The 27,877-nt window shown below is 42.0% G+C and overlaps 1 protein-coding gene across 4 annotated transcripts in view; it reads right to left on the bottom strand.

Annotated features, from left to right (window-relative positions):
* Nucleotides 1–27,877, bottom strand: part of DLG5 (discs large MAGUK scaffold protein 5) — a 1,179,851-nt gene that overhangs the window by 1,124,582 nt on the left and 27,392 nt on the right. For all 4 annotated transcript variants that reach the window (XM_069240807.1, XM_069240806.1, XM_069240808.1 and 1 more), the window contains exon 2: nt 14,494–14,565. In XM_069240807.1, coding sequence (XP_069096908.1) covers nt 14,494–14,565 — 72 coding nt within the window. The remainder of the gene's footprint in view (nt 1–14,493; nt 14,566–27,877) is intronic.

Below are 27,877 nucleotides of genomic sequence, written 5' to 3' on the forward strand. Positions count from 1 at the left end.
TCCCAAGATATTTAATGGTGATATGCATTGACTATTATTCTTCCTTGTACTCCAGATTTGCTGATTATTACATTGGCGTGATCACATAGACACTATTATCGTTGGAGCCAATCCTTTCATTTGAGGAGGGTAAGAACCTCAGCCGTGTTGTGATTTTGAAGGGTTGATTCACGTGTCACATGAGCACCACTAGGGATCCTCACTAGTGTTTACACTAGCATGATTTTTTTCGACACTGTATGGTACTAGATTATTGTGTTCTTGTTAATAAAATGTCTTTACTTCTAGGTTTCTGTCTCACAAACTTAACTTATTACAGCTGTGAGGATTAGGTATGATTAAATGTAGGTCCTAGATCTCTTTAGACTTATTTTTAGAGAGAAACATGTTGACCTTTTGCTATCTAGGCAGTGTAGGGATATCCAACTCTGCCTTACACATAATTGATCCCTAGATTATAGGGAACATCTACATTTGACACCACATTTTGAATAGGGTAAGACTGACATTATTCTTTCTTCCCCATATCTATATTGTTTTTAATCTCGACAGAGGCCAATATCTTCATTAAACATTTCACTTCATGGTCCTTCTAGTTCATTTTAACAGTTTAGGTTTACTAAACCAGTCCCACATTATTACATTCACTCTTGGCATTTTTCTTCAAAAGATCTCCGGCAAAGAGCCCCTACAAGGGGTCGTCACACACCGAAGTGCCTGTCCGATGAGGAGCAAAGCCCGATGATGAAGAATGTCACCTATTGGGGAGTGAGGGCACTTGTTCCTTATTCAGGTTACTCACAGGAACCATAGCTTGACCTCCCCTGGACTAGCGTTAGATCAATATTTGCTGGATCTCTCTGGAACTGTGCAGTCATGTTTTAGTGAGAAAACATCAACACAATAATGTTTTGTGAAGGTGTGTCATGTGGACCATGTAGCTGCTTTACATATGTCGGCTTAGAAAGTTTCCTAGCAACACCATGAATTCTCCCTTCTTCCTAGTGGAGTGTTCTCTAGGAGGCGTTGGTAAAGTTATTTTGGCTTTAGCATAACATGTTTGAATGCACTTAACTATCTTTCTGGCTACAGCTGATTTGGATAAAGAGTTTCCTTTATAGGAAGGGGAAAGCAACAAAATAGTTGTTTCGTATTCCTGAAAGTTTTAGTTCTATTATTGTAGAACATAAGGGCCCTTTTAACAGCTAATGTGTGGAGACACCTCGCCACAACTGAATCTTATTGTAGGAAATAACTGATGATTCACTTGAAGGAGGTGAAAATGGAAGACAACATTAGGGAGGAATTTAGAGTTGGTGGGGAGAACCACTCTGTCTCTGTGTAGGTGGAAGAAAGGTTCTTCCAAGGTTCAAGTCTAGAGCTCACTAACATGTCTAAGTGAGGAGATGACGACTAAGAATGCCACTTACCAAGAAAGGAACTCAAGTGAGCATGTATGCAGGGGCTCAAATGGAGGGCCCATAAATTGTCTAAGAACAATGTTAGGTTCCATGACGGTGCAGGTAGAACTTGTGGTGGGATAACTCTCTTCAGCACTTCCAAGAAGGCTTTCATAACTGGTATTTTGAATAAAGAGACCTGTTGCCTATTCTGTAGATAGGCACCCATTGCAGCAAGATGAAGTCTTATGGATGTGAACGCTAACCCATTTTGTAAATGAAGATAATAGACCATGTATTGTACAGCTTTGAAAGCATCAATGTGTTTTAAATGACAATAGCAGACAAGCTTTTTCCATTTTGCCGCCAGCAAGCACCAGTGGTAGTCTACATGTTTCGTTAAGAATGGTCACACAGCATCCCTTGCCCTACCTAATCGCTTGGTAAGTACTCCTATGGTTCTCCTCTGCTCTGCCCCTTCCATTCCACTTCTCCCACCTCCATTCCTCTCTTTCTCCCTCCAGACCAAGCGGAATGCTGGGTGCCCTACCCTACTTCACTTTACCTTACATTACTTTACCTTACTCCACTCACCTCTACTTCACTCTATTGTTATCTCATCTACCTTACACTATTATCTACCACCCCCTCTCACCTAAGTCCTACTGCCCTTTTAAACTAGCTACTTCTCACGCTATTATTCCTAACCCAGTCTTCCTTTCCTCCCAGGAGCGTTCCCCAAACCTTATACCTATTGAGCCACTGCTCAATGCAACAGTTTGCCGCACAGTACTACCCATTACGTCACCCCTCTACCCCGAATTATCTGCCATACACCCATTCCTCCCCCCTCCCCCCCCCCCCCCTCCCCCCCCCCCCCCCCACTCCCCTCCCACCTCCCTCCCACCTTATGGCCACCCTGGAGATCGGCCCAACAGGCGAGATGGCTAGCTTTCCCCTGTCCATCCCAACTTCAGGATTTAACTACAGATAAGGGATTACCTGCAACTAGGTCCCTACACCTCTCATATTTAATAGCATAATTTACCCTATATCCCACTGCCTCTCTCAGGTACCTTCACTCCAGCCCCCTGTATATCCTTGTCCCCTCTTTTCTATTCATCTCTCTCTCTCTTTTCTTTTTTGTATTCCAGCTGATGACTGCCTGTTCCTTACGTACTGCTCAGTGGCATAATGTACCTTGTATTCTCATACTCTTATATTTCTTCAATAAAACATTACAAAACAAAAAAGAAAGGTCATACATTCAGGTGAAAGTTTAAAGTAACCAAACTCTATGACCTCAGGAGCCAAATTGCTAAGTTGAGAGTTATGGGATCTGGGTGCCTCATTTCTATATGGTTGTGAGTGAGAAGGTCCGGCCTGTTGGGGAGCTTCTCGTGGGCAACTACAGAGAGTTCTAGTAGTGTTGTGAACCAAGGTTGACGAGCCCCGGTGAAAGTCACTAGAATCATTGTGAGAGATGTTTGCCTGAGTTTCCAAAGCAGAAATGGAAGGAAAGGGAGAGGAATAAAAGCATAGGCAAATGTCCCTCAACAACTCATCCACAGTGCATTGCCCTGTGTGAGAACCTGGAGGTGAAGTTTTGGCATTTTGCATTTTCTGCGGTTGAAAAAAAGGACTATCTGAAGGAACCCCCATGTGTAAAAGTATGGAAGGAAAGCTTGTGGGTGGAGTTCTCACTTGTGCATTTGTTGCTGTATCCTGCAGAGAAGGTATGCTAAATCGTTGTCTGTGCCTGGGAGATATTCGGCTAACAGGTGAATGTTTTGATGTAGTGCCCATCTCCAAATGGTCTGTGATAAACGTGATAGTTGTGGAGACTGTGTCTCCCCTGATTTGTAGAAGGTATATGGCTGTCATGTTGTCCATCCAGACTAGGACAACCTCATGAATGATGCGAGGTAGGAATGCTTTCAAAGCTAGGTGAACAATTTGAAGCTCAAGGAAATGGATATGGAGACCCCAGTGTTTGGTGTCCCATGTACCCTATACTGTGGGATCCTTCAGGAGTGCACCCCATCCCACGAGTAATGCGTCTGTTGTGACAGTTATGTGGGGAAAAGGGTCGAGAAAAGGCACCTCTTTCAAAAGGTTGTTGATATTCCACCACTGCGGAGAGTGATGAGTTTGGAGGTGTAACAGCACTGATCCTGTGCCAGAGATCACTTTTGCGAGATATATTCCTGTAACTGACGCATTTGTATTCGGGCATGGAGTACTATGGCAATACTGGAGGCCATCATCCCTAGGAGGCGCATGGCTGTCCTTACTGTAAATTTGTCCGAAACTGAGGTAATAGTGTTGTAAAATCCTGAACTCTTGAAGAATTGGGGTAAGCTAACTCCATTTGCATATTTAGATTAGCCCCTAGATAAGGCTGTATCTGTAGGGGATGAAGGTGAGACCTGAGAACGCTGATGGTGAACCCCGAGCAATGGAGCAACTCTATTGTATTGTAAGTGTATTGTTGACACTGTTGATGTGTGTTGGCTTTGATAAGTCAATTGTCCAGGTATGGAAACATCTGTATAAAGTGTATTTTTTGTCTGCGTAGATGGGCAGCTACTGCTGCTAGACACTTTGTGAATACTCGAGGTGCAATAGTCACCCCAAAGGAAAGGTCTTTGAAAAGGTAATGTTTATCACCCACCACAAACTTGAGGTATTTGCGGTGAGCCAGATGCAATGGTAGGTGAAAATTCAATTTATTTTTTTAGATCTAGTGAAGTCGTAAAGTCGCCCTGTAGGAGTGGAATTGCATATTGTACGATGGCCGTGTGGATGTGTTCTGATAGGATGTATTTGTTTTGTGGCCTTAGATCTAGGATTGGCTGCAAAGAACTGTCCTTTCTGGGTATTAGGAAGTATAGGCAGTATTTTCCCTTTGCTTTAGCTTGGACTTTCTGTTTCAGCAAAGTTTGATGTTCCAGTGATAGTCAGTGAGTGAGAGGTGGAATGTTAGAAGGTGGGGTAGCAAGCTCCAGACAATTTCAATGTTGGAAATGGTCTGATGTCACTGATTGCCATGTGGGCAGAAAATCCTGTAACCGACCAGACAGTTGTTATATGGTTGGGGGGGGGGGGGGGGGGGGGGGGGGGAGGAGAAGGAAGTCACTGTTTGGTGGTGGGTGTTCCACTACGTGGGGAAGCACCCTTGCCTCTACCTTTGGCATTGATACCCCTGTATGAGCCTCTAATGTACCCTCTTATAGGAAGAATGTTGGCTGTGATGGTGTTGGTAAAAGGTGGAGGCCTCAGAAGAGGTGGCTTTGAAGCCTCCACAAAAGCTAAAGCGACTAAAAGAGCCATGGGGAGTAGATGTTTGGAGGGCCCCACTGATGTCGCCGTTTGTGTGTTTTTTAATCTTCTCCAAAGTCTGGTCAACTTGGGGAACGAAGAAATGTTCTTTGTCGAATGGTACATTAAGTAGTCTCTATTGCACCTCTGGTTTGAGCCAGAAATAGGAAGCCATGTGTTGCGTCTAAGGAGAATACTGGCATTGATGCCTCTGGCTGCCATATCAGCAGCATCCAGCACATAGGGCATTCATGTGTTTCATATTAGATTGCCTTTGGAGACAAGCGCCTGTCCTCTCTTTCTATGTTCATATGAGAGATACTGGACGAGGTACTCCTTCTCATTCCAGTTTGCGCAGTCATATCGAACAACTAGACCGATTGAGCTGACAATATGCCAATGGCAGATTGTGCCGCAACTCTTTCCCCGCCACATCAATAAGTTTACTTTATCAGGCAGTAGGGTTTCTCCGCCAGTTTGAGAACTGGCCAACTTGCAATGGACCTTTGTGTGGATGAAAGAGTCTCAAAGAGGAAATTCTCTTCTTGAGGTTCCTCGTGGAGTTGTACAACATGAAAGGCAGCAGTCCTATCAATTAACTCCTGATAAACTCTAAAATTATCAGGATGGGAGGGACAGGCTGGATATAGCGCCAGGGCCCCACAAGGAAGACAGTCGAGGAGCGCAGTTGCGCTCCCCGTGAAGGTGTAGGATGGGGCCCAGGACCCCATCCCTGGGCCCTAAGGGTGCAGAGGGAGTGCCACTGCTCCCCCCCCCAATCCCCCCCTTCCCCCAGTCGGCTCAACATCAGTACCCAACAAGTCTGCGCGCAGGAGCAGAAAGACTCACCATGGTGTGCCAGCTCCCGTGGCAGTACAGGAAAGTGCTGGCCACACGGGGAGCCGGCAGGGGAAGACAGGGGACTCACCAGCGGGAGAGCTGCTGATGTAATATTCACGCTCCAGCGAGGAGTGCCCCTTCATGCCCTGCAGGCCTAGATTATGTTTTACCTCCAAAGCTACTCATTTCGGGCTTGTGGTGGCCCCAGGAAGATGGGGTTACCACCAACATTTCATACATGGATGGGTGGGCTGCCAATGACTGCCCAACATCCCCACCCTAAGTTGGTTGGGACTTGAAACTGAAACCCCACCAAGAGCTCTAATGTCTTTTAAATAGAGAATCAGCTGGAACTATTGTTTCTGGGTGGTGGGATTGAGCCCTCTAGGACAAAAGATCACGGCTGCAATTCTGGTGGCCTGGATAGTGGTTGTTATGAGTGGGGGAGGTGTAGCCTCTAGGGGTGAAAGGCTGTAATTACAGATGTTTTCACAGCAAGGAAGTCCCTTAGGGACTATAGCTAAAATGAAAGCATATGCTAAATGTACTTTAGAAATGCAAAGAAACCCTCTCAGGGTGAAAGATGGTATTACCTCATGATTAACATCCACATGATATCCTTTAGGGACTATGTCAACTGTACATCAGTTTTATGTTGATTAACTCAATATGAATTAGGATGAGCCTTGGCCCACACCCTTTCGGGGTTTGGGTAGACTGTGTAGATTACTCTGAGAGTAATCCTAGCAACACCAACAATTCCAGCCTGCTTAGATATGTTCCTGGTTGATGCTTATTTGAGTAATGAGTCTGACAGCCACCAGTGATTAAAGAAGATGTACTTTATTGCCATAATCAGGTGCTCTCACTCCCAAGTTACAGTCAAATATTGCATTGGACTACAAGGGAATATTCTGCCATGTAGGTCAATATCTCCCCTTGGGAGAGACAAGAATGGTTACACAGTCATTCAAAAGTAATTCCATCAACTTGTGGATATTTGAAAACTGTTGCGTAGTATTGAGTAGTGTGTGTGTGTGTGTGTGTGTAATAAATGTACTTTTACTTTATTAAAAGAGAAAGCACAGACTGGACAATCATTTCTTGAGTGTTTTTCTTGTGTGCTTGTGAATGGGGATTACTAGCCCACACCACCCTTTTTCAGTAAGTCTTGAACTGCTCTGCAACCCTACCCTATGAAAGTCAAGCATTACAATAGGGTGTTTGGTTCCCAGTGGTGGTTGAGTGCTGGCCCATTACTTGTGCAGGCTACACAACTAAGGACCCACCATGGAAGAACGTGTCCAGTTTGAGGCTGAATACACATTTGCTTCTGTCGAGCATCTAACTTCTCCTGCAGCTTGTGAAGGATAGGCTCGACTATCTTGACAGAATCGGGTTTGGGAGGCAGCTTCGAAGTTTTCGAATCTGAGCCATGTTTGTGTTTTGGTGCCTAAGTTCCACTAGGAGTTGATGTGGTTGACATTGACAGTCGGGCGTCGGCTCTGCACCCACAACAGTCGGCGGTGCGTCAAGGTGCTCAATACAGAAGGCATTGGCTTCAGCTGGTGTTTTGGTGCGAGCAGGAGGGCAAGGCATTCAAAACAGTCACTCAGTGCCGCCGATGGCCAGAGGTCAGTGGCAGTCCAAGATCTTCTTGATAAGAAGGGGCTGTGTGTCTCTTAGCCTTTCAGGGTGTTCAACATAGTGCTGAGGTAGAGAGGGAACTGCAGCCACGAACTGTTGAGCCAGTGTAACTTCCGGCACCTCCACTTCCAGATCAGAGTTGGAATTTCCCTCCAGAGAGAACACTTCTTCCTCCACAGTGGATGCCTCCGGTTGTTGGTCTCCTTCTTCAGTGACATCTTCATGGCCAAAGATGTTGGAAGTATCTTCAATGCTTCTCCTGTGTATTTCAAAATGATGGAAAGACAAGCCTCACAATCCGCTACCCTGTGTTCTGGGGACTAACACAGGTTACAGACTTGATTTAAGTCTGTTCGAGTGCCTGTGCCTAAAGGTAGCCATGAAAACCACCATCAATGCCTCTACACCATCTCAATACATAATTTAGCTTGTTGATAGAAAACAGAGACAATATCACAGCCACTATACAAAATAACAAAGCATTATCAACGCCAATAGGTCCGGCTTTAAAAGAATGTTGCATGGTAATGTGAATTATTACTAGTGAGTGGCATGGGAATGGATATGTATTTGTGTGAAAGCAAAGAATTGGAGAGTACTACTGGTGTAGATTAAAAGGTCAGGCAACAGTTGCCCTGTCTAACCAGACCTAAATATCCATGTATGTTAATGACTGCCCTTCTCCCATCTGTGCAGCTGCCACAGAAAAACACCATAAATTACCTAGTTATGCAAGACACCTTAATTGTATTATGCATGTGTGCCCTGGGAAGTTCAAGCTTAGGCCGCGGGATAAATAAACAGTATGGCTACAGTTGTGTGGAGGGCAAACACTATTTTGTGGAAGCACACAAACTCTGCCCAATCAAAATATGCACTCCTGGATCAAGATATGAACAGGGACAAAGCACCTCTCTAGTGATAATTAAGTATCTGGTGACAGGTTTGCTGTCAAGCCAGGCCTTGAAAATGAATGCTTGGAAAGTTGTGACCTACTCCTCTCCGAAAATACTCAAACCATCACTTATTCTTGCCGTGCTGCAATCCTTCAGTAGGAATATCATTTAAGCAACTGCATGCACTCATGTTAACCTACATCAAATTGACACCATTTTGTGAACACACACATCTATTAAGTAATAATAATGATCATTTGGAAGGCAAAGTTGAAAAGTACAGTAATTAAAATGGTCTGCCACAGAGAAATGACATGGGGTAAAAGGTACAACATGCCACCAAAAAACACAATTTCTACAACTTATTCAGTTCTGCACTTAATTTCTACGTATTTTACCCCCAAGTGACAGACTGGATCCAGAAACGTTTTCAGCAGTGCCAAGTTCTTGACAGCGGGAGACACTGCATTACACTGATAAAGGAGCTGGAGAGACTACATATGGCTAGTCATAAACTAGTCTACGAGATACTAATACTCTATAAAAGCAAATGTATTTCTTAGGGCCAATATGGGGCAGGGGTATGGAGGTATATAGATGCTGACATACTTTAAAAAGGTAGATTTAATATTTTGCTAATTCTGTTCTCATTCAGAATGTGTGGAAACTGGCCTGAAATTTACCCACGTGTCTTTGTCATAATTCATCTGCACAAAGCACCTTCTGTTTTATACCGTTTATACCCTATTTGGTACTTCTCAATAACACTTTCTAGCTCACATTTTGGAAGCTGCTAACATTACAAAACATAAAATTGCTATCATATTTTTACTGCAGCTGGGGACAACGGAAACCTGCTATGCAATGATCAATTGTAGCAGGTGTGTTATGCAAATGAGGAAAACATATGGAGTTCGTAATTGCTCTTTTATATCTGCTTAAAAAATGTTGTTGTTACACTTGGAATAAACTGCAATGTTGTGGGGCTGCTCGTAAATTTGTATTGTTTATGATGTTTTGGACTTTATTTAACATGATTGTATTTGTCTGTACTTTTGAGGATAAAGTAACCAAATACATATTAATGACTAAGTCATAAATATGGCATGTGCTGGGGCTATTAATGCATGTTCCTTTTTTAAAATACACAGGAAAAAGGCACAACGTATGGAGGACCCGATGTTATTCTTAGTTTTCTTTAACATTCTTCAGTGGTTTTCCTTCTCTTGTTCCACAATATCACTTTAGTAGTCTTCAGCCTTGTGACAAACATTACAAACTAATATGTTATTTACCAGCCATATCGCTCTTTCTTGTGGATAATGTATTTAATCTCAGATTCCTCACATTATGAATATCGTCAGGAGGCTGACTTGATCTGGAGATTTTTCTCAGCAATTCTGTCGTGCACCAGTAAGTGTTGTTGTGCGGCTCCGAATCAGGTCCGTCCCATCACAGAAGTGACAGCGGGGACACAATATAACCACTAACTCCACGTGTTGATGGTAGTTTTTTTTTATTTAACATCTGCCCACGCCAGACACTGAGCCCTTAATAATCAGACTGCACCAGTGTATGGATCTCTAATTTGGAATCTTTTTAGCATGGACCAAAAATGTCCTTTCCACAGAACAGGAAGGAGGGTGGGCTGATGAAGAAAGAGTGTTTAGATAAAGTTTCACCAGAAAGAGAGTTAACAAAGGTAAGTAACTTGTTTTCTCATGGATGCTTTTAACCTCAACTTTGAATAGATATGGAAGGAGTACCTTTTCCGAGTGGTGGATCTGTGGAATGGCTCAGACCAGGAAATGCTGCAGAACTGAACAGGAAAAGTTTTCTTCCTGCCAGACTGGACTATCCAGGCAGTAGTGTTTGTGAACCAACACATATGTCGTAGCCTGACCGGTGTCCAGTACAGGCACTCCTCGTGCTTGAGGTGGTGTAGCAGCTTTTGCTTTGGTTAAATGAGCCTGAAGACCTTCTGACGGTTGTTTCTTAGACATTCCACAGCAGATCTTTATGCAAAGGGCAATCCATCCGGAGATGGTTCACTTCTGCACAACTCTTTCATTCTTGGTCACAGAGAAACTTAAAAAGAGTGGATAGCGTTCTTGAAAGTCTTCGGTGCGATCAATGTAAAAAAAAAAAAAAAAAAAAAAAAACTCTCCTTGGATCTGGGCAATGAAGTCTCTCTCTCGCTTTGTAAGAATCTAAGAACACTTGCAGGGTGATACCAGTGTCGAAAGACACTGCAAACTTCAGGAGGAAAGCTATTTCAGTCCTGGACACTAGTTTGACTGGGCATGTGTACTACTAGACAGAGCGCTTTTAGTTCACTCATGCAACGAGCTCAAGTGATCGCAATAAGGAATATGGTTTTAGAAATCTCAAAGGGCAACTGTGCATTGGCTTGCCTGGGATGCACATCAGAAATGCAAGTACTAGACTGAGGTTGCACGGGACACTAGGACACTCCACATTTACAATGTTGGTGAAATGATTAAGCCAGAGTTTCCTCCATTGTCGGAAGACACCCTGAATGACCAGTGGAGAGCCCGATTTTACCATCTGACATGGTCCACCAGCAAGATACAGGAAGCCTCACAGCCGCTCTCTCTGAAACCCAGGTCAAAAGGTTGAGACATCAGGATGATGGCCCGAAGGTGCTGCACTTGCTGAGGTGGAGGGAAGTCTCAAAACAGCATCATACCCAGGACAGGTCACATTAAAGTGAGCCTCTGTGGAGTTATTAGATGTGATATTAGAACTTTGATGGAAAATCCCAGAGACGTCATGCAACACAGTCCAGGCAAAGTATTGGTTACTGAGAGTTTAGGACTGAGGGATTATCAAAAGTATGCAAGAATGACTATATGGGAGTCCGCAGATGTGAGCTGTTGGAACACCTCTGCTGAGAGCAACAGATGATGCCAAGGCCTTTGAAAGGAGGGCCCAAGTGAAGTGTCTTTCTTGGCCAAGATATAGAAGATCTTCTTACAGAGACCGGCACAACTCAAACTAGTGCAAATGGTCACTGTCATGCCCATCTTGGCTGCAACAAAGCCAACAAAAAGCTGCTAATATACTCCATCCTGACAAGTGTGGTCAATATACTAGGATAGTGCATACTAAGCAATTTCTCCTACTCGCTGGAGAATGAAAAGGCAGGAAGAAAGATGGAAGAGAGATAGAGTGAGCCATAGGACAATCACATACCACTTTCAGAAGAAACCATGGGAAGAACACATTTATCCAGTAAATGATGAGTCAACGAAAAGAACATGAAGTTCACAACACTACAGACTAAAGTCACTGGCACTAGAAAAGCAAGTTTCAAAATGAGAACTGTAAGCAGGCAGCTGTGAATCAGTTCAAATTGGGATTAGAAAAGTAGATACAAGATTCTTACATATAATTCACCCCTAAGTAGCCCATAGGGCATGGTACCATGCAAGCAAAAGGCAGAACACATACTTTAAAGTTTTTCATGTCCTAGTAATGAAAAACTCCAAAAAGTCATTACTGTGAGGCCTTCCCCTCTCATAGGCCAGCATTGGGAATTCCTTATAATACCTTTAAGTTGTAATTTCTGATCGGAGACGAGTAGCTGCATCATGCTTAGTACCATTGGAATGGTAAAAATAAATCCTCTTTACTGGTAAAGTCAGACTTATTATTACTATTTTAGAAGTGCCACTTTTAGGAAGTAGGCATTTCTCTGCACTCACTGCCTGGTATGTTCACAGCCTACCACCAACAAAACGTCTGGCTTGAGCTAAGCGATAGTTACACTTGTGCATTCCCTTCAGACACCCACGGCACAGGATATTCAACTGCATCTGCATGCATCGGCATTCTGATGAGTCTTCCCGGGGAGAAGGCTGGGAAGGGCTTACATCTACACGTCAAAGGGTAGTGTCTAGAGTCCACTCCCACCTGCACTGCTTTATTTTACCGCTTGCCTTCAGCTTTAACCAGAGCGGCTTTTGCCCAGCTTCACATCTCACATCTCTGAAATGCCCGAGCAGCCCTGCTTTTATTTGCCGCTCACCTTCAGCTTTAACCCAAGCAGCTTTTGACCAGCTTCACCGCTCACATCTGTTATGTGTCGGAGCAGCCCCTGCTTTCCTTTGCTGCTCACATTCAGCTTTAATCCAAACGTCATTTACCCAGCTCAGCATCTTCCAACTGTGGCCTGTATAGAGCATTCCAGCTTTTCATTGCTGCTCACCTTCAGCCTCAACCAGAGGGGCTTTTGCCCAGCATTGCCTCGCACATTTGTGACCTGCTCAAAGTGGCCCAGCTTTCCTTCACCACTCACCTCCAGATTCAACCCAAGTGACTTTTGCCCTGCTTCATGCTTACGTTTGTGACCTCCCTCACCTTCAACTTGTGCGGCCCTGCTTTCACTTGCTGCTGGCCTTCAACTGTAACTGCTCCACACGCCTGCACCACGCTCTCCGATAGGAGCACAATCAAGGATATTGCACTCCTGGGACGAGAAGTCCCTGGCACCACCCCTTTGATCCATTAGCTTTTTGCACATTAATCTTACTACTTTTGAATCTACAAAGTCAATACTTCGCTGTTTGAGAATTGGATCTGTATTATGCTAAACGTACAACTAACCAGATTTGTTTCTACATCTGTGTGAAGCCTTTTTCTATGGTATTTCTCAGATTGCGTGTGTGTTACACAAGTACTTCACACTTTGCCTTCTAAGTTATGCCTGCCTGCTCTGTGCCAAGCTACCAGAGGGTGAGCACAGGCTAATTTACGAATTGTCATGGACTTGCCCAGAATACAGGGTGCATATTTCTTTCAATTAGAGAACCAATTTCTAACAGTAGTCATTCAAGTACAGAAACATATGGACTCCTAATTTCTCTAGGTTATGCCCACTGCTACTGTGAATCCAGACTCCCAACACAGGGTCTACAATTGTTCACTTTTCATTTGACACAGTGGCAAGAGCTGGTTTCTGTAGGATAGAATCTGAATAGTGCTGTCCGAAAATGAAACAAAAAAGGTCTTCATGGCCCAGTGGACTGCCCCCATTTCAAGCATTAATGTGTGCATGAGTTGCTCAGACAATGATCAAAGGCCCGCTCCGTCATACTCCAAGATGGACACCCCAGCACACAAAGAAGGGATCTGTGACCATAATACCTGCACCTCAGCAGAGGGCTGAAGGGCGACCAACAAGTAGGCTGGAGTACATAAACACTAGTAAAGATCTGGATCTACTGACTCTAATATATGCACCAGATAAGAGTGTCTGCCCTAGTGTTGGAGCTGCTGCTTTTTCAGGCACTGCTAAAGGGCTCTCATCTGCCATCTACTGGCAGGGGGGGCAAAAAGATCCATAAGGCAAGGAATGTGCAGAACTAGGATCAGTGTCAGAAACATTGGAATCCCGTCACGATTTTCCATACTAATCTGAAATCTTTAAAGGTCAACCTCTGCATTGCGGTAAGGTAATATTTCAGGGTTTTGATGGTAAACCTTAATTTTTGCAAGAGGTTCTAGCTGTTTTGAAGATGTTCATTGACCATCGCCAGAAACCTCTCTATCACCACCTATTCATCCAAGTGCAGAAATACATGGACTCTCTAGGTGAAGTCGTCACAACTGAATACTCCAGTGAGACATGCAGTTGTCAGGCCGAAAAGTAGGACCACAAACTGATACTGCTAGGACCGTGTAGTTAAACTTCAGTAACAGCTATCCAGGACAGGATGGATCTTGGGGAAGAAATAAATGTGTAATTGCAACTGGCAGTTATAAAATTCAAACCAAGGTGGGGGAGCAACGGAGAAGTATACATAAAAACAGAGGATTAGTTAGGTTTTAGACAGCATATGCGCCAATAGAGATGAGATTCAGAAATGTCATGTTCTTCATGTGAGAGAGACAGTAAAGCCACAATGTTCCTCCTTCCTGGAAAAAAAAAGTATACCTTAATGATTTATAAAAAACTACAGAATGAATAGTGCATTGGTTGTCACTGGTGAGCAACATCAAGATATTATACACTGTATTCTGATAGGTCAGCTTCACAATCCATCTCCTTTCATCACAATAAATATTGATTAATCCATACTTATTTTCAAAAAATGGTTTCAAATACTGAACATTAAATAAATGCTTACAAGAGACAGACCTCATGAGTAATGCTCTCTATGTTTTTCAACATAAAATTAACAGCCTTGGAAACTAATACATACACATTTTACATACGGGACACCTTGGAAATGATTGCCTGTTTTACAGTTGGAAGACTGGTTATGAATTTAGTTTTGTAAAATAATCTAAATGTCAATATTGTAAAACTTATTCACAAGGATAAAATGTAATCGTTAGATAGCATAAAGTACTGCCTGACTCACCAATGCTGCTGAGGGAGCTGCTGCTTTCAGAATCAGAAGGCATAGTGGACAATACACTATAGGGGGACCCATCTATGAATAAGCAAAATAAAACATGTTAGCCAACAAAGCTAATCAAATGGCTGAAATACAGATTTTCTATTTGAAACAACTTTATTTGGGTATTTAAAGAGTCACTATAACAAATGCAAGCGTACAATGAAGTACTACAAGTAGTCCTTTGGCAGAGACACCTGCTTCTGCTCCATTACTGATGCTAAGAAACCTACCTCTCCTCACCCAAAACATGTCTCCATAATACTATGCAAAGCGGAAAGAACCAGCCTTCCACTACATCTTTAAGGTAATGCATGCTGTGTAAAGCTCAACATTTTTAATGCAGAAGTAAAGAACTTATACAACGAGCTATGTACAGAATTCTCAAATCAATAACAGTAAAAGCTAAATATGACTGTGGATACTAGATAGTTCAGACTACACCATGGTGTGTATTGGTGTTCATATAGCATGAACCTATCTAAGGAGCAATGGACCATTTCACATTATGTCAGGTGTTGGGTGACAAAGAAAGAAATATGTACATCAGGAGCTCAAATTAATTTATGAAATTTACATGTAATAATTAATATGGTCTGCTGCAATTCCAGTTTCATTTCTATAGTTTCTGTAATTCTGCATGGCTACAGTACATTTAAAGATTCTGAAGTGAATGAAAATCAACAAGGTACTGATATTTAAAATACAGGAAAGTAAATATACTAGTTCACTGTGCCTCCTTCCTCTACACGTTTGCTTACCCACCTCCTCCTGCTCTCTGCAAGGTCTGGTCAGGAGTGAGACTGGTGTGGCTAATGAAATTGGAGTTCATTATTTACATTATTATTAAATATAAATCATTACATTTTACTTTGTGCATGCACATGCTGTTCACCCCTGTGTGATAGTATTAGTGAGATGCATATAGGGACATAAAAGCAAGTTCTTAAATGTATTGTAGAACACTTCTAAAACGGTATCCTTACTATATCAATAGGTGACAAACTGATTTTAGAAGTATTTGGACATGACATCACTGCATAAGCACTGTCCCAAAAAACAAATATTTTGTGAGTAAATCTAAGTTTGACTAGAGAGACAACCAAGGTTCTCAACCCTTAAAGGGTAAGTGTTGTGGTGCTAATGACAGTTTATATTTAGGTGTAGTTTATGAAGCACAACATACACCTTGTATGTTCCTTAGCACTGAACTATGGAGGGACATTAAAGCCGCAATATTGTAACAAAATAAAACTGTCAGAACCTCTTTCAGAAGGCAATGGGGAAAGGAGGGGCTATTGGCCCAATTGTAGAGATTGAGGCCTTTCACTTGTGATGAACCAGGGCCCAACTTACTATGGTTTCTGAGTGACTGGGCCAATTATCTCTTCTGAGCTTGACTTTAATGCTAAGCGTTGTCCAAGCAATTTCAGGCTCCTTCAGGTGGTGGAGGAAGCAGGTTTAGGGACTGCGGATAGAGGATAGTGAACGTGGCTCACAAATCAAAATAAGCACAGCAGCAATTAGTCATGGTCCTGTCAAATACTCACAAAGAAAAAAATATGACCTCCAGTACCAATTAAACAGTCCCAATTGAGGTTGGGGCTCTAGTAGCGATTCCCTGTCCCATTCTGTCCTCTCATTTAGCGACAGTGGTTGTTCCCCATTCATTACTGGCAACATCCAGGCAGGACTCAAAATGTCAGACAAATGTACCGGACCTGAGGGTCTAGTGATCTGAATAATCTACTAAACCTAAGTGTAATGTGCTAGCTCCATGAACTTGTCTCAAATTGTGTGATCCCAGGCAAATACTTCAGTTCAAGTCGCCTTTTTCTTCATTATCACATACAAGAACACCTTCAAATATGCGAGTTCAGCATGTTTGCGGGACAAAAAAAACAAAACAAAAACCTTGTGTTTGGTTTAATGGACTAAACTTTTGCTTCACTGTAAGGAAATGCCTCTTTTTTGCACATACAACTCCGCATTTTTGGACTGATGCTGGTGTTTTTGTTTTACTAACAGTGCACTGAGACCGGCTAGCCAGACCTCAGTGCCAGTCTTTTAACCCCAAACAAATTACATTTTGAATTAGCTATATCCATTTGGCAAAGACTGACTTACCTCCAAGTCCCTGGTATATGGCAACCAGGGTACCTAGGGAATATAAGGCAGAGTGTTGAGTCAGCACTGTTTGAATCACCCTGTGTGTAACAAAGTACAAAATGCCACTGAAGCCTGGAAGGGAAGTGTTTACACAGCCAGCTCGACTTTGCCATTCAAACCAATGGCAAAGCCAACCCTTTCCTAAACAATATATCTGAGTCTCCCCTAACGAAGGCCTATAGAGCCCTATGGCCAGGAGCTGCTAAGTTAAGTAAGGTATATTTTTCAAACATTGGAACGGCAACATTTTCAAATTGTCTTTTTGCTGTGGAAATGTTAGTAGTTCCTTTGGCTAATACAGGGTTACCAGTTGGCACCGCAGCCCACCTTATGTCTGAATGGGTCTACGTAACTGGGTCATACAAGACCTCAAACTAATCATGGCATTAAACCCGACCTTATGCCCAGGTTGAATCTAATGTGACAATTCAAGTTTAGCAACTTTTAGAAAGTTGCAATTCTGTACTCCGGCTAGCTCAGCGGCCTCACAATGGCGAGCACCAAAGGAGAAACCGCCTTTGTAAGAGCAGAATTATTAAAACCCCTGAGTAGGATGCCTTTTGTTCCCGGAGACAAAATGGAGACTGAGTCAGAGAGGGAAAACCCATCACCATACCAGTGTCTCCATGGGTGTGTAGCTCTTGTTGTCACACCACTAGGCTGTGCTACCAAGTCCTCAAGAACAAAAAAGTGTCATGCCCTCTTCAAAGGGGCAAGATTGCTGCACTCTGGGATAGCCACACAGGTGCCACACAGCACAGGAAACATCAATAGGATGGAGGGGACCCAATAGCCCACTGACTAGTGACCACAATGTCCCCTCAGGGCTCTTTCTTGGGATAAATATGGCACCTTTGGCAGCCTGCCCCTCAGATCAGGTTGGATTTGAAGAGAGGCCCGAAGGAGGACTACCAAGATGCCCTTGGAACCACACAAAGAGAGGCTGCATCGTTGAAAGGGCATCTCCTGCACTTTGGGCCAGTGCAGTTTGGACTGCACTGGCTCAGGGAAAAGTTGATTTCAGGCACCAGATCAAGTAGAGACTGCATGGATCAGTTGGCTGATTAACTGGAACCAGGTCCAGGGACACGAGAAGAAGAAGCCCAAACCGACAAGTTGGTAGCTATTGCAGATGGTTCGCTGCTATCAGTCGCATGGTGCCCGAAGGACAAATACAAGATAGCTAAAAGTTGCACCCAAATCTGCCCGACCCAGGAGTGCTGTCCAAGACCGGATTTGTTGCATCTAATAGATAATAGCCCTCACTTAAGGATTTCACTAAGACCGCAGCGCAAGGAGACTAGGAGCCAAGCACTGCCTGGCTTGCTACTACAACATTCAGAACCTCGAGGGACCCTGAGTCAAAGTTGCCCCACTTTACCTGTGGACCAAAGAGCAACCACAAAAACACCCCTGCGACAGCACCACAATCAAAGCAACTTTTGAGCATCTTAAGCCTGTATCATCAGCATCAGGACCACTCCATTGATGTCTATGGTCGAACTTGCCCTAAAAACACTGTGGTGTCAAGGTAACTGTGTAAAGTATCCGCTCTGACCTCCTAGACCTCTGTCCAGTGGGAATTGGACGCCCAACCGGGTTTGAGAAGTCTTTGCACTAAGTTACTCTGACAAGCCTTTTACCTCACAGCAACAATTACCAAGGGTTGAGTTAAGATTATGTAAACAAGCTGAACATGTCCCAAAATAGTATTTGCGAGTGTACTCCACAATAAGGTGCCACATCAATTAGTACATCCAACTCCTCACACCCATGTATAATAAAAATCTAGCCCACTTAGAGGGTATACATGACTCCTGATTTGCTTCTTAGTTCACCAACAGAGTCATCATCAGGGCAGGGGCTGGAATATTTCTCAGTGCAGATCATGACACAAAAGACCCTGAAGTGATACGTGGAGAGATTAGCAATAGAGTTATCCGTGGGATGGTGTTCAGTCACTACCCATGGAAACCTACCAATCACAACAGACATTTTTAATAAAGAGACAACAAAGATTCCAGGATGGTGTCTCTTGCATGAATCCCATGAGGCTTTCTCATATAATGCCCTGCAAACATCAAACTTTGCCTGAAATCATGCATTATCCATGGATTCCTGTGATGGAAACTTTTAAAACCTTCAGAAATCCGCAAAATTCCTAACACCCTGCATCGCCCCACTTGTGCCGATAAAAACATTGTGTACACTTGTGATGCTGGCCTAGTGCCAGTGTCAGGTTCGGATCAACCCAAAGTCAATAGGAGTTGTCACACATGGGCTTGTAGCTGTTTATGTCCCTGTAGCTTTAACACGAAGTAACCTTATAGCCTCTGGTGTCCACTTTTTTGTCTTAAGTAGAGGAGGTCCATGCCTTAAGGGGTCCTCTCAGGTCAAAGACACCAGGTCCAGTCCTCTTCTCATCTGTCACAGGTCCAGGAGTGTTCTGAAGTGTGTGCATGGAGATGACACATTTATGCATGCACAAGTTAGAATGTGCCCCGGACACATTCCCACCAACTTACCAATGTAATAAAAGTTCCCAGGGACAACACTACCCACACTGGGCATTTTCAAGATGGCGAAAGGCTTCTGTCACACTCACCTGGGGCTCTGAAAGCTTGGGGGTGGGGGTGGTGATTGTACTATGGTATTCCTAGTGTCCTCCATATGTAATACTAAAATCCAGTTTGAGGCAGCCAGTGTACAAAGAATAACCCCAGAGACAGAGGTCTGATAGAACAAAAGTAGGGTTACACAAGAATTGCCTTGGCACTCTTTTCTCTGCTTTTAAAGTGTGCTGAAAAATGCTATATGTAAACCCAGCAGACCGTTCAAGCAGGATTTGACATTGCAAAGTTAATAAGGAAGCACACAGCCCCAGCCTAGCATATATGGTGAGATTCAGGGGAGTCATTTCTACCCATTCAGGTCAGCCCATTGTTTGCTCCTGTGGAGTAGTATTTCACACATATTCAAAGGATAATTCCTGCCTGAAGAAGTTTGAGTACATGTAAATTAGCCTACAGGAAACATTGGGCAGTGAAAGGAGAACTTTATGTACGTTACTTTTCCTTAATATTTATTAAAAATATAACTTCACAACTGAATTGAGTTTTTAATAACTATTAATATAGTTTGATTATTTTCCTATTAGTCCCATTCCCAAATTACAGTATTATTAATTTTAATCTGTACTCTGGTTTTACATAGGACAGCTAGGCCTGCCCTAGTAGAAATAGCTTTAGTGTTCATGTAAGGACATGTTAACATTAATGGTCTATATGTCCTACTTTTAAATACTAGGCACTCTGCATTGTGGACTACAGTGGAATGTCTAAATATTTAGAAGTGAAGTCCTGACCGGTCAAACAGATTGATTGTGACAGGTTGAACTGCAGTGTTTAAAATGCCACCGTCAGCCTGCACAAAGTAGGTTTGAAGCCGTGTTTGCACTACCACTGTAGTTTATGGCAGTAGGGGCATACAGTTAAGTTACATATCATATATTTTCCCTGAAAAAGCAAAGGCTGAAGTAACACTATGGCTCGGTTTAAAATGAGTTTAAAAAAAAAATTAACATAAACACTGATATTCACCAGTTATAATTCACTGAGCTAATTAGAACTTGTGCTCGACCGTGCACTGCTTGTGCATTAACTTATTACAAGACCCATGATGTGTTTGATGTAATCAGTAATATCATCAAAGATACAATCTCACATGACATCAACCATGCCAGTGCTCCTCAAATTACGCTGAAAACTACCTGATCATTTGAGAAAAGAAATTAAGTGGTAAAGGGCCCACAAACATTTGCAGCATGTATTGACTGTATATACATATGTGCCACTGTGGAAAGCTTTTTTATTTTTATTTTTGTATTTAAACAGCTGTAAATCGACCTACAACTTAACTCCATGGACGAATATCCACCAAATCTGCCATTAGGGTTGCCAGCTGAAGTCCTCCATGCCAAATGTTGTGGAGATCCATGTTGAGGGGAAGAAAAGGTGGTATGAAACTAACTCTAGTCAGACACCATGCTTTTTTTGGTTTGGTGTAAATCTGTTCATTCATTTTTGAGTTAAGCATTTTTTTGAAGTTGCTTAACAGACTTCAAAGGGTTTTTATATCCATCATTGAATATAAACCTACATGTACTCATGCACTGAAAACATTCCAAAATTATATTTACCTCTGCTCAGCTTCTTGCTGCACATAGTGTATGTCAACTAATTGGAAGGCAATTGTTTGTCGCCAGGTAGAACAGTGAAGAATTTCCAGACAATGGATTCTGGATGGTGATCTTTAACTCAGTATCAACATCGGAGTTCATCTTTTCTCTCCTCTTCATGCTCCTCTGTTTTTCTCTCCAGAAGCCATTTCAAAAGAAGCAGATAGTTTGGAATCCCCAAACGTACAGCAAAAACAAAGTTAAAAAAATGTAAACTCTCTCCTTTGATACACAGCTCTCTTATGGCAAAGGCCGCAATGATCAGTGGGAGATAATTTGAAATGTAGAGCAGAGCAAGACAATATTAGGAACTAATCAAACCTTTGTAATTGTTCATTATGATTCACAGGTCCTTTTAAAGAGGCATGGTTCAATCCTGCATGCCGTGGATGTCATAAGTGATGCAATCAATAATGTCACTTGTGAGGCCATCAATTATATCATGCCATGCATAGCACAAGGGGGTGGCACAAGTTTCTTGAGTTTCAGCTAGCACCTTAACAAACATACATACAAACCTACATACATATGTATGCCAGAATGTGAAAATATACGGGGTCAAAAAGTACATTCCCATTTTAACTCCCATTGAAATCTTTGAAGTGTGTTGCAGAAGAAACAAAATGGGATGAAATCAATTACACAGGACTTGGCATGAAATAAATGTTATTCAAAGGAATACCTTTGATTGATTTGCTTTGCATGAGTCGTGCCTGACAAAGTACGTTATTCAGTTGATGAAGCCCCAGACTGTGGGTGACATTTTGAGTGTGCCAAGTCCATATCGTATCAACACACTTGGGCTCATTACACTAGTTCCCCCTATGAAATGGCTCTTTTTCAGTCTCTCTGCCAGCACATTTAATTCTTAAGCAGAAGCTCATGCTCAAGTCTACTTCTTTTAATGTTTGGAGTCGCCAGGGCACCTAGCAACCAGGATGGGACTTCCTCCACCCTATGTGGGAGACTTTTACATTTGAAAAGTACTATAACTACCTGACAGGTTAAGACAACAGGAAACCCACAACCACAAAGAAATATGTCGAAACAATAGCGAAAGGAGGCACCTCCACCATTTCGGAAAGAGCAAAAGACCGGAGCAGATTTGTCGGGAGAGCCTACAGCCCAATCCAGACAAGACATAATAAGGGATTCTAAGACCATCTGCTGTTGAAGAGGTGATCGGCTCTAGGGTGATGGTGGAACTGAAGAAGACCTTGAAGGAAATTTTAGACTGATGTCCGTCAGGTGAGAAGAAACAATGTCCTCTCAGTAATCTGTAAGTTTTGTAAGGAGATGCTCAACAAACGCCACTGAGGACTATACTCCTTTGGCACATGGACCATACAATGTCACCTCAAGCTGAAGCAAGAGAAAGAGTATACGCGGTTCCAGCAGGGGCTAGCCAATGGAATAGCAAAGGAAGCTGAGATGCTGTCTCGCATTCAAGTAATCAGAGAAATCTGATAACTGATCTGCAACAAAGAATGAGGCTGTCTAAGAATAGTATGTTGGCTGAAGATCTGGAAAACTGTTCTAAGTAGAATAGTGTACAGCTTCATGGGTCAAGAGGGGTACCAAGGTGTAAAGGAGGGGCGGCCTAACTCCTTTCAGCTTCCGTCCTAAAATTCAATCCACTTTACCAATATACAAAAACATATATAGAAGTATGGCTTGAAAGCGAAGGTATTGGGGTTGTCTCAACCCCTACCCTTCGTATTCCAACTTTCCAGTTCATTTCAAATGACTTCTTCCTCTCACAATGCTTCTCCCTCTGAAAGAAGCACTGTGAGAGGATGAAGTCTTAGGTATGTGCCCTAGCCAAAGATACAAAATAAACTACCTCTGGCTCAAGGTGTGGCAGACTCCACTTATGTGCCCCAGGCAAGGAGCCAAAGGCAGTTTCAATTTTTTCTTAGCAATAGAAAAAATACATTTCCTATTTGATGTGCTTGACACCTGTTTGCAGTTTGTTGAAAAGAGGTGTGAAAGCCATAAGTGATCCTTGAAACCTACAGACTGCTGACAAGTAATGTGTTTTTACTTTGTGCTGCCAATGAACCAATTGTAAATAAGAAATCTGGTGAACAGATCTAATGAACAGAAACGGGGGTGGGGGTGTGAATGAAAGCTGTGTACTTTTGAAATGTACCAAAGAATGTAACTTTATGGATAGAATCCATTTGTGCCAATCAGAATTTTGGATTGCTCGTAATGCTATGCGATTCTAATTCACGTTTTTATTCTCCAATAAGTGTTCTTGTGGACACTGGCCTATTACAAGGAACAAAAAAAAACCTGGAGAAAAATTTAATATACAATAACATCCGTTCTACCATCCTGTGTTCCAACACTTCTGCCAAATAAAACAGAAGCATGTACTGAGGGCAGTAAATGTCTACGAATGCCACCATTCCATTCACAAAAATTAAGTTTGAATTGGGCTGATTTTTTGGGATGCTGGTAGGTGTGGTACTTGGACCCTAGTGTGGGATATTTCTGAAACCTAGATACCTGTATGAGACCAGAGTGGAGTGGTTTGCATGAATGCCACCACTTACTCTTACCCAAAACATACTACAGAATTTCCTAAAATTTGAGTCAGAATGATGTAGAATGTGTGGTAGCAGCAAAAGTCATAGCACCCAGTATTACCATACTTTAGGTAACAAAGTAAGTATCTCCCTTTTCAGGGTGGGCACCTCACAGGCAACAGGAAAAAACAGAACAGTGACCAAGCATGTGGTCTTCACATTGGCAATAGGCCCACCCATACAATTGGGGTACCTTTTTTGTTCTGGAGAGGTGTAAGAATGCTGAAAAATGGGACTTTTGTAATTTGCCTTTAGTCCTGGGGGTTTTAGTCAAATAAATGTAAATAAATTAGGATTTTTTTAAATTGCATTTTCAGTATATTCTTGGTAACTTCCATATCAGCCAGCATTTCAAGATTCTCTATAAGTCTCTGGGACTGATAGATTTTCATGGTGCCAGCGGTACCTGGGCCCACAATAATGCAGTCATCACCCAGGGAAGAACACCCCAAATTAATTAATATTATTAGACTAGTGGGGATATCAATATTCAAATCACCTACATGTCCAGATAGTGAGAACCACATACTCAGGAAACATAACAGAACACAGACAAAAAAAAGTCAAGCCTGGTCAGGGATAGGTTTGTGCTTGATAAAAACAGAGGGAATTACCATGTTATGTCTCAGCCACTTGGTGGGAGGGCTGGCACCTAGCAATAGAAATCTCAAGATCTCGTGAAGCTGAAAATATACAGCTGCAGAAGTTTTCTATGCAGTCCAGGGGTGATACACAAGACCAAAAGACAGGTACTCTCAAACAGTAGTTTCCTTTCAGTTGCTTTTGAAGTTTACTGAACGAACTGCTTCTAGTTTGTTGCATATCAGTGGCCCAAACACCAAAAAAAACACATCTGATTCTCCCATACTCAGTAGAACCAAAAAGGTACAGATGAGTAAGACTATCATAAGCATGCACTCTGGACAATTGCTGAAATTCTAACAATTGCCATGTTAAATGCATTTTACCTGCCAGGTGATTTGAAGGAGGAAGGTCTAGACTGCACCAGTAGATGCTAAGTTAATTAGAATTAGAAAGTATGTAATTGTCATTCTTTCCAGGCAGTCTTGGGTTCAATGTCAAATGAGCAGTTCACTATAAACAGTGTTTCAGCCACAACAGAGTGGCCTGCACTAATGTTACTTAACTAACTGAGCAGACCCCATCACCTAGGAAAACACAGGTATTTGGTACTTACATACTTCAGAAATTCAGTGCAACAATCTCTTGGATAGGGTTTCTGGATGTGTGGTTAATTACTTGAGTCATGAAACCAAATATAAAGCAAATCTGTTATAAGAGGCAAAACATCTCTTTTTTCAGAATATCTTCGCCATTCAGTGAGATATTGTTGCAGACATGAATCAATATATTGCACTGAATGTGCAGAAAACATCATTTATAGCTTGCCTGGGTGTACAAAGGAAAGACTAAATAGGTTTATGTGTTTTAAACATCTAACAAGGAATTTTAAAAGACAGCTCTAGCAGAAGGGTAAAAAAAACACCACATCAGTGAAATAGTTAAATATCTGCAAAAGTATGTATTTGGACTACAATCGTAATAAGGCAAGTGTGTCATGTTGCATGATATATGATTGAATCTCTCAACTATACAGTTATTTAAGTGCATGATTACATTATCAGCTATACAAATGCAGAAATACATGCTAATTGCAGTTTTATCTTTTACAGATCAAAAAAATATTTCTATGAAGACGAACAAACACAACTAAATTAGCTAATAGTTGGAAAGGTCACCAAAATAAATACCCTAATACTAAGACATAATGAAAAAACATCTTTCAGTCTGCACCAAGGCAACAAAAGAACTGAATGCAACAGGTACACAAGACAGACCAAATCGCCCAGGAGTTAAAAATAGGTTTGTCTACCATACAAGGGTGAATTTTAACAGGGAAGCCAATTTCCCAGATCAACGACACACAGCCCTTCTTTCCTTTATTTTTCCCTCAGCAGAAGGTAGTTGCTGCACAGGTGCTGGACAAGCAGAAAAGTTTGTCTAGCTCATTTAGATTATTTGACCAGTTTGTGCCGCCAACTTTCATTCTGCCTGTACTTCAAAATTAACTGGGGCTATCTGAATTCAAATGTTGCAGCTTCCCCGATTGGGATGTGGCACCCTTGATATGATCACAAACCTGGTTTAAATACTGCCTTGCCATTGTTTTTAAGTCATCCTTTCACTCAAAAGCAGCTCTGAGCACCAGTTACATTTAGAAGTGGACCGGTTTTCTGGACACCCCAGGTAGAAGGTGATCCTCAAGGACAAATTAAGGAAAAGACAAATGCTGCCCTCCATGGAAAAGATCAAAGCCTGGCTCCCCATTCAGAAGCACAGTTCAATGTGGGTCATGCAAAAGCCAGTCCACAGAGAAATAGAGGACACTGGACCAGAGATCGACCACCAAATGCCTTGCACTACAGAAAACAGACAATCACAAAACTAAATTGGCACCCAGAATGAGTGAACCATTTCCCTTTGTCTGTCCTGTCAGAATCCATGTGGAGAGGCTTTACTTGCTTCAGTAGTCAATGACTGCATATTATCACTAACCCCAAAGAGACCAGCCCTAAACAGTGCCTTTTCTCTTTCAGACAATTTTCTATTTCAGACAATCTGGATTACCTGGGACAAATGGAAATATGGACAGCATCATCACCAGCACTCCTCTGCTATAGAGTACACCAGGTTCAAGATAAATAATCTAGCAAGCATTTCTAACCTACCTATATGCATTGATTCGCTCCACTCAGTCCTCCTTTTGGAATCTTTTCATGAAAAACTGCATTTTCATCGTGGATAAATACAAAGTAAACACTCAAGTGTTCTTAATACAAACTTAAACCCTAAAAACTTAATCCAGACAGAGGTTTATCAACAATTATATTACAAACAGTGAAGGAAAAAACACCTTAAATTACTATTTTAAAATATTATTATTAAAGATAACAATAGGATTAAACATCAAAAATACTAAAACAGTAAATTGTTGACAGTTATATTTTGTTCCCATAGTAAGCACATCAAAGGGATTCAGAATCAGAAACTTATGGTATCTCCCCTACTTTACTGATTTAAGAGCAAATGAACACATGCAAACATGAAGCAATTTGATTAATATTTAAAGTCCTTGTGATTCGTAAACATATGATGCATTAGCGAGTCTTATATGAGCCCACATCAACCTCACTTCAATATTTAGAAACAAATGTCTATGTTCCTAAAAAAAAGTGATGTTGAATTTTGAAGACTTTATTTTTTTTTAAACTTATATTTTAAACCTAACCCATATTTGTCTGCGATTGTAACATTCCTCTGGTAATCTTTGCAGAGAAAGAAATTCACAATCAAAATTTTTGTATCTGCAAAAGGTGCACCATCTTTCAAAGAATGTCACTTGATTTCTTCTATTCCACAGGGTCTGTGCTATTACTAAACTACCAGTGCCTGACACAAAGTAGCAAACCCAGAAACTACTTCTCAAAATTATTTATAGGATCTGATAGGTACTATATATGCATGACAGTACATACACTGCCATGCTCTCATCCACTAAACAATGTAGCCTTCGTCACTTCTTGAACGCAGTTGTGACTGATGATGAATGTTGGAAATTACATATTTTACTACCTAGGAATAATGTAGTCAATGTGTAAGTAACTTCACTCCAATCAGACTTACTGGGCCTCATCTATAACCAACTTCAAGAGAAAAAACAGGATGATGAAAAACAGCAATGGTTATCCACATAATCTAAGTAAAGAGTTTCCCTCAGTCCTCTTTTGTGCGCTGTTATTCAACTCCAGAAGAGGCAGAGAGTGACTGCAAGACATGCACAGGGTGGCAAATGTTACTGCTCTACAAAACTTCATCATAGTCATTACTTTTAGGAATGGCCCAGCTGCAACGTTGGCGCTGCGAGAGTGCCTTGCGGTTAGCAGACTTTCCCTGTAAACAACAGCAATTAGAAGTGATTTAACTGGCAACAAAGACTGCGCTAAATAACTAAGTCACTAATAGTTTGTCCCCCTATACACAGATCTCTGCTGCCATCTAGTTGGGTATCTGGGCAATATTTTCAACATCCCTTCAATCAAGGAAGATACAGAGCACAGATAGAGAACTAGTTGAAAAATATAAAACTGCTTCCAAGATGACAGCCAACTGCGATGAATATGCAAGCACTGTCAGGGATCATGATCAAATCAACAAAAACCTTTTTTGGGGTTAATTAAACCCTGAATGCCCATATACTGGCACTTGGTAAACATTTTTCTATCAATCTCCCAATGTCTTTGCACGTTTGTTGATTATGTTGCAGCCT

This window comes from Pleurodeles waltl, chromosome 6, assembly GCF_031143425.1.
Source record: "Pleurodeles waltl isolate 20211129_DDA chromosome 6, aPleWal1.hap1.20221129, whole genome shotgun sequence".
Taxonomy (NCBI): domain Eukaryota; kingdom Metazoa; phylum Chordata; class Amphibia; order Caudata; family Salamandridae; genus Pleurodeles; species Pleurodeles waltl.